The 12,134-nt window shown below is 41.0% G+C and overlaps 2 protein-coding genes across 4 annotated transcripts in view; one reads left to right on the plus strand and one right to left on the minus strand.

The window, feature by feature from the left end:
* Nucleotides 1-629: 629 nt before the first annotated feature.
* ccnt2b (cyclin T2b) lies at nucleotides 630-10,583 on the minus strand. Of its 3 annotated transcripts, XM_055218473.2 has the most exons (9): nucleotides 10,375-10,581; nucleotides 9,650-9,731; nucleotides 8,937-9,065; nucleotides 7,797-7,857; nucleotides 7,337-7,399; nucleotides 7,134-7,179; nucleotides 5,159-5,322; nucleotides 2,983-3,053; nucleotides 630-2,878 (listed from the first exon to the last, which is right to left on the minus strand). In XM_055218473.2, exons 1-9 carry the CDS (start codon nucleotides 10,572-10,574, stop codon nucleotides 1,958-1,960), a joined length of 1,737 nt encoding a protein of 578 aa, XP_055074448.1. In that variant the 5' UTR covers nucleotides 10,575-10,581; the 3' UTR covers nucleotides 630-1,957. The 3 variants fall into 3 exon arrangements, 2 of the variants coding, with proteins under 2 accessions (XP_055074448.1, XP_055074449.1); XR_008647650.2 differs by lacking the exons at nucleotides 630-2,878; nucleotides 2,983-3,053 and having other exon boundaries at nucleotides 5,182-5,322; nucleotides 6,810-7,179; nucleotides 10,375-10,583; XM_055218474.2 differs by lacking the exons at nucleotides 630-2,878; nucleotides 2,983-3,053; nucleotides 5,159-5,322 and adding an exon at nucleotides 5,986-6,070 and having other exon boundaries at nucleotides 10,375-10,583.
* A 495-nt stretch (nucleotides 10,584-11,078) lies between these two features.
* Nucleotides 11,079-12,134, plus strand: part of tmem163b (transmembrane protein 163b) — a 30,075-nt gene continuing 29,019 nt past the window's right edge. The window contains exon 1 of the mRNA XM_073861577.1: nucleotides 11,079-11,728. Within this exon, the coding sequence (XP_073717678.1) occupies nucleotides 11,545-11,728 (184 nt within the window). The 5' untranslated portion in view covers nucleotides 11,079-11,544. The remainder of the gene's footprint in view (nucleotides 11,729-12,134) is intronic.

The raw sequence follows: 12,134 nt of genomic DNA on the forward strand, positions 1-12,134 counted from the left end.
ATTTTCCTACAATTTTTCTTCTTGAAAATCAATTTTTGCAGTGTAGGTCATTTTCAAAAAAAAGAAAAAAACATCTTAATTTAAGAATTTTTAGATATTGTTACTAAAAACAAGACAAAAATACTTAGTCATTTTTTTTGCAGTGCACTGCAAAAATTGATTTAAGAAAAAAAATTAACATTTTTGTCTTGTTTTCAGTAGAAATATCGAAAAATTAGAATTTAGACCAAAAATATCAAATTTAAGTGATTTTGTGCATAAAACAAGCAAAGAAAATCCGCCAATGGAGTAAGCAAATTTTTCTTGAATTTAGTGTTTAAGAAAAATGTTCAAGATTTTTTTGCCCACCCCACTGGCAGATTTTTTTGCTTGTTCCATGCACAAAATCACTTACATTTGATATTTTTGGTCTAAAAACTAAACTTATTTTCTTAGGTTGCTTTTTCTCGATGAGCGAAACATCTTAGTTTAAGAATTTTAAGATATATTTTACTGAAAACAAGACAAAAATACTAAGATTTTTTTCTTAATTTTTTTTGCAGTGTGCAAAGAAAATGCATTCCTCCATTTAAAACATCCAGAATAAATTAAATACACAACACGCACAAAACAAACATGAACCACTTAGATAAGCAATTTTCGTGGATGTTTATTAGACAATCCAACATCTCATCCATACAGATACTCAGATCTAATACTATAATAAAGAACTGTGGCATTCCAAATTAAAATTAAAATCAGAAAAAATGGGAAAAGTTCATACAGCAAGTGTGTGAGGACGCAAACATTTAGGCACAACCTTTGGTATCTGTTAAATGGAGATTATAACAGCACAAACAAAACATTTCAAGTGGGAGACCAGGAGTCTATCAACCCCACGATCCAAAGTGTTTCGCCAGAGTTTATCACCTCTTGGCCAAACCCCTAAAAATGGTCCCCAAACTCTTAGGGAGCAAAAAACCGGCAGCGGGCAATAAAAGTAGACGGGAACAGAAATGATAAAACGGGTCAAATACTGAGACAGCAGGGACCGATTCCCTATCGCAGATGAGAGGACACAGATACACAGTCTGGAAATCTCTATCGCACAGTTAAGGCTCAAGTACACCGCAATGAACAGAAAAGATCAGCTGAGGATTCTGGGACGTGATCTCGACCGTTCAAATCTGGTACACAATGAAAAAAAATTCACAATTCTTTCTTGTCGGAAAAAAACAGATTCCACAAAACCACTACTTTAAAGGGTCGATAAAGCGGAATTACGACAATAAAAATTTAATCATAAAACTTTAAGACAAAACATTTACTATGCAAAATGACCCCATGCACGACAAGGTCATACTTATCTATCGGAAGATAACAAACACAAAATAGATAACTACATTATGTTAAATATACAATATGAGGAGAGTGGTATAGTGGAATCTGTGTACAGGCAATTTGCGTTCGGTAAACATGAAATTAGCGCTATAATCTTCAAAGTTTGCGTTATCAAGTTAAAATTTGACTAACGTTTTTCCTTTAAGGACCTCCAAACCTGAGCGTTCGTGAAATATATTTAGACATAGATATATCCACACAAATAATAATAATAGTGAACAGATATCCGCACCTTCCTTTTGTAAACAGTCACACGTTTCTTTTTCATCCCTTTGATTAACGGAGAAAAGTGAATCGAGCATAAAAACAAACATATACATATTCACTTCATCACATTGCATTTTACAGTCTAAAACCGATTCAGATCGCCAGAGGCGTTTCACTATCTGCATTACATCTCATTAAAAGCAATAAAATTGTAAAATCACTCTGTAACACAACCTTCACATAGTTTTTTTTTTTTTTTTTAGTTTACAGTTATAAACATGATTAAATCCAAAAAGTGACTATGACATAACAGACGAGTGATTCTTGCATAAAATTATCTCACGTCTGAGGTTTTACGTAACGCGCTTGATTAAAAGTTGTGTGCGTTCAATAAGGAATCAAGCATATTGAAAGTGTCTTCGTAATTCATATGTGGACCGTTATTAATTAAAGCAGCACCGCCCTCAGAACCCTGCCCCTCCCCCAGCCTCCTGTCGATCTTCGGCAAATGGGCATGGCCTAGCGGTTGATTGACAGGTACAGAGGCAGAGGAGGAGTGGCTCTTGGAAGATCTGTGAGTTTTGGATGAATGGTGGTGATGGTTGTGATGATGGTGGTGGCTACCGTGCGTGTGCGATGAATCGCTTCGAGCTTTGTGCGACGAATGCTCGCGATGTTTCTCGCGGCCGGAGCGCGGACTGTGTCGTCCCTTGCTGCTTTCGGACGAAACCTTAATCTTCATCTTCAGCTCCTCCTGACTGGCCGAACCGTTCTCGGCTGAGGATGGATGGCGGCGCTTGAGTGACCCGCTCTTCGTTCGCTCCTGTGTTTGAGAATGCTTCATCCTGCCTGATCCGGACGACGATGACTCGGACGACAAATGGCCGTGTTTTCGATGCTGGTCACTGTCGTCGTCTTCGTGTCGCCGTTTTTGTTCTAATTCGGCGGCATGCTTTTCTCTGTATTTTTCTAGAGTGAGTTTCTGAGGGCCGAGAGATGCCGAACTATGTCCGTGTTTGTTTACCGGCGCCCCCTGGAGCGCCAAGAAAGCATCTGCGCTCTGGGCGATCGGTGCAGGAAAGCTAAAAGTGGAACTCTGCAGGGTCGACAGGCCGTTGAGAGTCATCGACGCCGTGTCCAATGGAAAAGCAGTGGACAGATCAGAATAAATACCACCTCTGAGGTCACACATATTTCCCATCAATGAGCTGTCCTGGTTCATAGAAGGTGACTGAAAGGAACTGTCCATTGATTGGTTGTCGAGTTTTGGCTTCTTGGCAGCTTGTGTGGCCTAAAACAAGACAATTAAAACCAATTTGATCTTACTTTTTACAATCTATATTGATTTAACGTACACTGCAGATCTACAGACACATATAGCTACTCAAAACTTACCCGCCAGTTACGGATTCTTTTTAATTTGCTTGGGGTCTTTTCCAAGATCTGAAGAAACTCGTGTGTCAGGTCTATAGGAAGAAATGATCACATTCAAAAATATGCATAATACCAAAAGCCCATCACTTGACGTTCTCTTCAATACAATAATGCAATAACTGATAATGTTAATCATGTGGTTCATGAAATCCTGCATAAGGACACCCAGCCTAATCTCACAAGACTTCGTAGTGAATCATACAAGAACCACGATTATCGTAAAAAACAATATTGAAACCTATAGGGGTGTGAATTGTCACTGGTCTCACAATTTGATTACGGTTATTACGCCAACATTCAATTCGATATCGTGTTGCATCACGGTGCTTGCACCCATAATTTTTTGCTACACAGGTAAGTCTGTCTCCCTAACACTTTTACAGTTGTCTTTCTTGTCAAAGTCTTCATTGATATGGCGCATATTGCTTTTAGATGCAACGTGGCATCTTTAACCTCTCGATTGAGTGTTTTACATACTAAAGAATTTTCAACGGCGGTCCAAGTTCGAAAATATAACATGCTCTTCATGCGCATGCTAACCTCATAGAGAGAGGCCACGCGAGAGAGCCAAAGAGAGCCGCCAGTGAGCGCGACGCACGAGAGAGCCAAAAGAGAGCCGCCAGAGAGCTAAAGAGCCGCCAGAGACACGCAAGAGTAGGCCAGAGAGAGCGATGCGCGAGAAAGCCGCCAGAGCACCAAAGAGAGCGATGCGCGAGAGAGGTGCCAGAGAGCTAAAGAGAGACATCAGAGAGAGATGCAAGAGTAGGCCAGAGAGAGCGATACGCAAGAAAGCCACCCGAGTGCCAAAGAGATCTGCTAGAGAAAGCGACGCGCGAGAGAGGTGCCCTGAGAGCTACAGAGAGCCGCCAGAGACAGCGACCTGTGAGCCGCCAGAGACATGCAAGGGAGCGAGAAAGGCCAGAAAAAGCGATGTGCCAGAGATTCCGCCAGAGACACGCAAGAGTATGCCAGAGAGGGCGACACGCGAGAAAGCCACCAGAGCGCCAAAGAGAGCCGCCAGAGAGAGCAATGCGCGAGAGAGGTGCCAGAGAGCTTAAGAGAGACGCCAGAGAGAGTGATGTGTGAGAGAGCCGCCAGAGAGCTAAAGAGCCGCCAGAGACACGCAAGAGTATGCCAGAGAGGGCGACACGCGAGAAAGCCACCAGAGCGCCAAAGAGAGCCGCCAGAGAGAGCAATGCGCGAGAGAGGTGCCAGAGAGCTTAAGAGAGCCGCCAGAGACACGCAAGAGTAGGCCAGAGAGAGCAACACCCGAGAAAGCCGGCAGAGCGCTAAAGAGAGCCGCCAGAGAGTTAAAGAGAGCTGCCAGAGACACGCAAGAGAGCGAGAATGGCCAGAAAAAGCGCGGCACCAGAGAGCTAAAGAGAGACGCCAGAGAAAGCAATGTGTGAGAGAGCCGTCAGAGAGCTAAAGAGAGCAGCCAGAGAGCTAAAGAGAGCAGCCAGAGAGCTAAAGAGAGCAGCCAGAGAGCTAAGGAGACACGCAAGAGAGCGAGAAAGGCCAGAAAAAGCACGGCACCAGAGAGCTAAAGAGAGACGCCAGAGAAAGCGATGTGTGAGAGAGCCGTCAGAGAGCTAAAGAGAGCAGCCAGAGAGCTAAAGAGACACGCAAGAGAGCGAGAAAGGCCAGAAAAAGCGACGTGCCAGAGAGATAAAAAGAGATGCCAGAGACACGCAAGAGTAGGCCAGAGAGAGCAACACCCGAGAAAGCCGGCAGAGTGCTAAAGAGAGCCGCCAGAGAGTTAAAGAGAGTCGCCAGAGACACACAAGAGAGCAAGAAAGGCCAGAGAGAGCGCCACGCGAGAGAGCCGCCAGAGACACTCAATAGTAGGCAAGAGAGAGTGCCACGTGAAAAAGCCGCCAGTGCGCAAGAGAAACCCGCGTGAGCACTGCTTTTTTAATAATCGATTATTCGATGCAGTAATCGTTTACATTAGAATCGCGATGCATCAAAAAATTAAATATATCATATTGTTATACATGTTATATTATAATTAACAACCCTAACGAAACCCCACCCTAAACCTTGTCTCTAACCCCAGCATCACAGGGGCAAATCTGCATTATGAAGACACATTAAGAAACATACAAGATAAAATATAAAAACAACACAAACTGACCATTAAGCAGCTGTAGAGTCACAGACCGGTCCACATATTCCCACCAGTGTTTCCCATCTGAAGAGACTGGAATCTCCCAGTTGGACCATTTGCATGCCAGGTGAATGCAGACACAGGCCACAACTGTGGGTTTGTGCTGAAGACAAAAGGTGGTCAGGTGAAGACTGCAAAATAAAGATAAAACACAAGACACGAGAAACATTCGATTACAAACAGAGCATGTGCAAAATCATTCCTCTTGATCAGGGGTGGGCATTCCTGGTCCTGGAGGTCCACCGTCCCGCAAAGTCCAGCCCCAACCCCAACCAAACGCACCTGGAAATGCCAATCAAAGGCTTCAGTATGATTTGGAAATGACATTCAGGTGTGTTTAATTAGGGTTGGAGCCAAACCCTGCAGGACAGTGGCCCTCCAGGACCAGGAATGCCCACCACCGCTCTTGATCCTAATGCACTAAAAGCACAAATCAAATGAACTCAAACTTGAGAACAACCAAACATCTCAGGTTCATCTTTAAAATCAGGGTCGTGTCATAAATATTTCAAGGCTGGTCACGATCCATTCGGGTGTGCGTTAGCTAGAAAATTCTTTGTCTGGTGGGCTGGAAAACAAAACGGTATGCAATGCATGAAATGGATTGTTAATAAAAAATTGCATGATCCAAATTTTGGAAGGGAAACAAATCTTTGTTCCAGTAGTTTAACTAGCGGAGACTCCACAGGTCATGGTGGGTTAGATTTTACAATCAAATAAAATTTTGATAAAAGCGTCTGCCAAAAGCAGAAATCTTTTGTGCATCCTTCCACATTCACTCACACATATTTCTCCAAAGTCCCTTTAGGGAAGTCGCCCCACTTGGCGGCCATGTTTGCAACATCTTCAGTTTTCAGTCATGCAAGACTAAAGTCCTATCTACTTGAATGGGGAAAGACAGATATCTCTAAAATTGTATATTACAATTACACAACATATTTTGACCAACAATTGAACCTATACCATAACTTAGCTTAGATTGCGCTAAAACATCTTTTTCAGTCGTTTTAGCTACTGCACACGTGCAAAGGTTGGCAAGAACCTTGTGTGATGCTGTACAAAGCCCCTCCCCCGGAGAATCATCAGTCTTTATCGATTGACGATTGGTTCTTTTAAATGGAAGGCAGGACTTCGGTCGCCAAAGTGGCCATATTGGGCGTTACATTGTCCCCTATTCATATTCATTCAATTCGCAATCTTATTAAATTGATTTTTCTCAACAAAGACGGCAGGTGGACAATATAAAATTAATTATTCAAAATATAATGATAATTTGCCATATGTTTCCAAGAGGGCTATAGAGAATCGTCCCTGAACGGCGTTTTGTGCAAGTTGCTAAGGATAAAAGCAATTTAATTACGAAAAATACAATACTTAAGTATTAAAGCAATACTTTATTACATAAATAATACCTACAAATTACAAAGTACAACATATATATATTACTATAAATCAACTACTTTAGCATTGGTATAACTAGCAACATCAAAAAGGCAAATTTAGCCTCTTTTTGCGAAGTTGGTATTAAATTACAAAAAATCGCGAAGTTATTATTTAACTTTAATTTCTACCTTAACAAGTCACAAAAAGCAAAACAAAAGCACGCTTTAGTACTTACCGTGACCATCTCTAACTTTACCCCTTTGAACCCTGAGCTGTTATTCAGGCTACCAATTGAGTTATTGACCTATGCACTCCCAATCAAGATATCGCTAATAGCACCTCTACACTCCGAGCTGTGTATTCAACCTTCTGCGCCAACAGCGAGCCCCCCTGTACATTACACCGCACCGCGCCGGGCAACCCGAACGTCCCGGCCCAAAGCGGGAGGGACGTCCGCGCCCAGGCGCGAGAGGGCGTTGGACGCAGTAAGGAGAACCCTGCAGAACAGGAAGTCATAGGGTGCCGTGACAGTGCAACAAATAGGGCTCAGGGTAACAACCTGTTGGTAGCCATGAAATAGGATGTCTGGGCCAAGTCCTTGCTCGCTGTGGACAAAGAAAGTAAACGGACAGCAGATTAGCAATGATGATATGCGTAAAAGTGGCACTATACGTTTAGATTTTTCTAAGCCAGTGGTTTGAGGTGCAAAAATGATAAAGAAGTGGAAAGAGAGAGATTAAGAGCAAAATTTGGAAGATCTACCTCGCACTAGCTGGGAACATCTGACCACATCGGTGTGTGGATGCTCTATCGTTATCTCAAACCCTGAAAGAAAATCACTGGTTAGTAGACGAACACATCAAACATTCACACAAACCCAGAGAGGCTTCGAGTAACAATTCGGAGCTAGATAGTTCACCAACAACAACTTGCAGGTTGTCTAAGATGCTGTTCCCCACAAATAAAATTATCTGAGAGCCGACTAAAGTCTCCAAATTAAAGACTAGTTAACAACATAAGTTTTAGGCCTACAAGAAGAATACTATTGTCAGAATTTTAATTTTAGGTTGATGTAACCTATTTGAAAACATTTTCAAATACTGAAGATTGCACAGCATGTAAGAAAGATTAAATCATCTCATGCCTAAAATAGACACAAAAACTCAACAGCACAGCTAACTAATGCATGAGGTATTTGTGATATGACCACATGTAAACTCACCGAGTGTCTGTAGGACTATTGTCTCTAATAGCACCAACTCTTGAGCTTGCTGGAGATAGACCTGCAGGTCAACATACAACATGATTATGTCTATGCTCTTTTAATATTGGTCTTAACTGTGTGGTTATTGAGCACCAACTAAAAGGCTCATCAATACATATTAGGTATTGATTGGCAGGATTGACCAAAAATCTTATCTCTGGAATTTTGGGACAGGTGGAGATATGATAAAAAATGCGTATACATGTGACTCAAAGCCTCATTTGAGATGTGACAATCACCTTTTTAACTCTTTCCCCACCATTGACGAGTTATCTCGTCAATTAGGAGAAAACGCTTCCCTGACAATGGAGAGTGTTTACGACAATCCATATTTTTGCTATTATTTACTAGGTGGTGCTTTTACCCAACTTGTATAACACTTAAAACATGCACGGATTCAAAAACCATAAAAACTCTGTGTATGTTTTGATTATTGTTCTGAATCTGATCTCTAACAAAAATGTTTTCTTTTGTGTGTGTTTAAAAGCAGGGGGTCTGTTTTTATATTTTATTTAATATGGAAGAAAATTTTGTGGAAGGGCATTAAACTTTTGTGAAAATCATTAAAAAAAATGCTGGCGGGGAAAGAGTTAAAACAGCATTTAAAGGGGTCATATCATGATATTTTTTTAAAGGTGTAAAATAAGTCTTTGGTGTCCCCAGAGTGTGCGTGTGAAGTTTTAGCTCAAAATACCATATAGATAATTTATTATAAAATATTAAAATACCCATTTTGTAGGCCTGAGCAAAAATTTCCCGTTTTGGGTGTGTCCTTTAAAATGCAAATGAGCTGATGAAATGTTCTATTTTCTTAAAGAAAACTTTTCTGGCTAACGTTAACCATAAACAAACCTTGGAAAATAAAAAAACTAGTGTTAGTGGAATGTTTTGGGGACCAAAAGTTATATGCTGGGGATGGGCAGGAACAGTTGGCTTCCATGGAAATCCAGGATTTATTTTCTATTCGGGCTACTTGTATTCATTTCGGGCTACCAAAATTTGAAGAGTACTTTCCCGAAGGGCCACCAGGGATTTTGAAATTTTGTGAGCCCTGGACAGTGATATCAAAATACATTTCCCATAATGCACCACACTCACATTGCTCTTAGTATCCAGTGGAGGGTCATTGGGGTTCAGACAAGCATGCGTTACTTTAATGACATGTTCAAGTTTCCTAGGCTGCTCCTCCACTTTAGCAGCCAAAAACAGTGTAGTGGGAGAGATAATCTGTTATAAACAGGAAAAAACATAAGATAAAAATCAATATACACCAGTAGGGCTGTCGCGGTAACCGCATTACCGCGCTACTGACAAGCCCAACCGCATGGAAAAAAAGCAACCGCAACAACCGCGCCTTTCACGTTAAATTCATGAAACTATATGCCGCCTTGTTTTTCACGTCATGCTTACATGTATAATAAAGGCCAAATAGATTTAAAGATTAAAAGTACTTTAATATAACTGATCAAAGTTACCAAGGGTAACTACAGAATACAGTTACAACTACACAATGTAACTACAGAAGAGTCAAGTTTCAAATAGGAAAAATATCTAAACTCTTTGGTCAATTTTGAGCGCCATGCCAATGGTCCAATCAGATTCAATGGATCATGCCAAGCCATGCCAAAAGGCACCGCCAGACCACCTGAATGGATTCCAAAACTGCAAAAATCAAACGTTTCTCTCAAGGGGAGCTGGAAATGACCCTTTCTTTTTTTTTTTTTTAAAGTGGAGTGTCCCTTTTAACTAAACAACTATCACAATATTTACACCGTTATCACAACCACAACCAATGAAGGTGGCATACTCACATTTCTATGGAATTTTGTAAAGGAATTAAGCATGTAAAATCTGTGCATATAGACGATTGCTGTGTTGATTGTAAGCTGGGACCTGTAAAGTTACATTAAGGAAGAAAAATATATCCAAAATAACACATTCCATATACATACGTGCTTTGATCACGTAGGCGAAAACAATCATCCAGATTACGTAGATAGATCAAACAAGATTACGTCACCACAGTTTACAGTAAACGAGAAAAAACACTTAACGAAAATGCAATTTAATACTGTATTATATAATATAACGCATTACTGAATAAAAACTTTGACCCTGAAGAACATAATTAAATTTAGAAAACAGATAAATCTAATATCTGGCCTTTAATCGACACAAATATATTAATCTAATATATAAACAACATAATAATTGATTAACAAAATCTATATATTCAAACTATCATAAAATAATAATTTAACTACACAATCGTGGCTTAAATATGAAACAAAGGCACAGAATTCCCTAATATCTATTCACGTAACCGTTACACACAATATCCACCCTTACACCCCAAAACACACGATATGGTGTACTTAACACCCTAAAGTTTGGTAACACGGGAACAGAAAATGAATTTTACGGCATAAAATATCAAATTTGATCCGCCACATTTTTCACCCGATGAAAAGAAGCAGCGTGCTAACCATGCTAACGGCTAACACCGACGAGTAGTTGTTGGTTTTGTGAAGGATACACGTTTAATCTTTGTCCCATGTCCTGGATGAGGTTGGCGGCTTGCTGTCGGTACGAGAGCTCGCGGTCGGGCTCGACTCCGCAGCGGCGGGACGGCGTGTTTTCGAGCTGTTCTCGGGTAAAGAGCCATTTACTAGCGACCCGCTGCACCGCCGCCATCATCCCACCCGCTTCCGCCCGCACCGCGCTCAGCATCATCATGATGTCACACTTAGATACCGAGCGCTGCAGCGACACCTGATGTATGGCGGCGGTACTGCAGCGCTAACCGTGAGTGAGAATTAAGTGATTGGACATTGTAAACTAGTTCAAGACGCCAATTAGATATGGGTTGACTTTAGAGAGTAAATTGTAATAAAAAAAAAAACTACATACATCTTTCATCGTAAATACTAAGTAAAGACCGACAGTACATACAGTAGTATGCAGTGAAGAGTTCGTCACGCGAGATGGCGCGCGTGCACCTCTCCGAATATTGAGATTTTTTTCGATGAAATTATTTATACACAGACAAATTAAAGCAGTAAATATGTATTGTATATAATTATAAACCATTTGCCCTCTCTGTAACCTTTTTTAATTTTTCAATTTTATTTAACCAGTATACAAAGCCACCCCCATTTACATTTTATGAACGGATAAACTGATAAAATATTATTTAATTATGCATAAGCAACATACAGTTACAAAATGAATAACAAGACATTTTCTTTTTTTTCATGTTTATCTTTCTTTTACGCCTGTCTGGTTTTATTACTTACGTATCCTACTGTTTGCTTTACATAATCTGATGCTTGTTTGCCAAGCAAGCAAGCGTCACCCAAAATACAAGCATGCAACTTTGTAAAGCTCCAGTAGCTACCCATTTCATTATTAGATGAAACTCAATGGGAACTGGAGGTTTCATTGTTTTTTCTTTAAACGAATGTTCATGTAGACTACTCAACAATTTCCACTTATCAGAGTATAGTTTGCTGTTAAAGTCTACGCGCAGGTTTCATAGGTTCGTGTTTTAATTAGAGTCTGCCCGCTATACCGAAGTCTCAGTGATGCGCTGAACGTGCCGCTCCAGCAGTGCGTCTCTCCTCCGCGCGCGCGCGCTCCTCTCCTCGCATCCAGGTGTCACATTCTTCGGATGCTTGTTAGCATTTGAACCCGAGACCGGATCACCATGACGGACTCCTCCTCTGCCGCTGACCCCACTTCTGGTCCTGTGGGTCTCGGACCTGGTACCGGTTCTGCTCCGGATCCAGCGGTGACGGATCAAACGGCTCCTGCAAACGGACATCAGCCGAACCAAGCGGATACTTTGAGCATGGAGCAGCAGATGAAAATAGACGAACTGGACGAGAATGGTACGAGTTTTGTTTAAATACCTTGAATGTAGACTTTGTGGGGAATATGCATGCAAAAATGCACGTTTTCTGTATTTAGTTATGTATGTACTGTATATAGGAGAGAAAGGGGCAAGTTGTCACACTTTTAACTGTGGTGGTGGTGGGTCTGTTTTAAAAATCATTTGCTAAAATTTGTGAGTGTTGAAAAGCTATTGGATATATTCAACGTCAATGGATTGGGAAATATATACGGGCCATCTTGTCACGTATTGGGGGGGGGGGGGTATGCTGTCACAATGGGAACAACTTAATTTAGAAAGTTTACAAAGTCACCTTCCACAAATTTGCATTTTTAATATATTACAGGCTTGTCAGTGGCTTTTATGAAACACAAAACTGTTCAATAAAATTTGACCTAGAATAT

The sequence above is a fragment of the Misgurnus anguillicaudatus genome, chromosome 23 (assembly GCF_027580225.2).
Source record: "Misgurnus anguillicaudatus chromosome 23, ASM2758022v2, whole genome shotgun sequence".
In the NCBI taxonomy this organism is placed as follows: Eukaryota; Metazoa; Chordata; class Actinopteri; order Cypriniformes; family Cobitidae; genus Misgurnus; species Misgurnus anguillicaudatus.

Excerpts from the sequence above, each read along its gene's own strand:
- ccnt2b (XM_055218473.2), bottom strand. The coding sequence starts at position 10,574 with ATGATGATGCTGAGCGCGGTGCGGGCGGAAGCGGGTGGGATGATGGCG. Across the intron at positions 9,732-10,374 it reads ATGGGACAAAGATTAAACGT|GTCCCAGCTTACAATCAACA; the intron begins GTATCCTTCACA and ends GTAACTTTACAG. Across the intron at positions 9,066-9,649 it reads TTACAAAATTCCATAGAAAT|ATTATCTCTCCCACTACACT; the intron begins GTGAGTATGCCA and ends TGTTTATAACAG.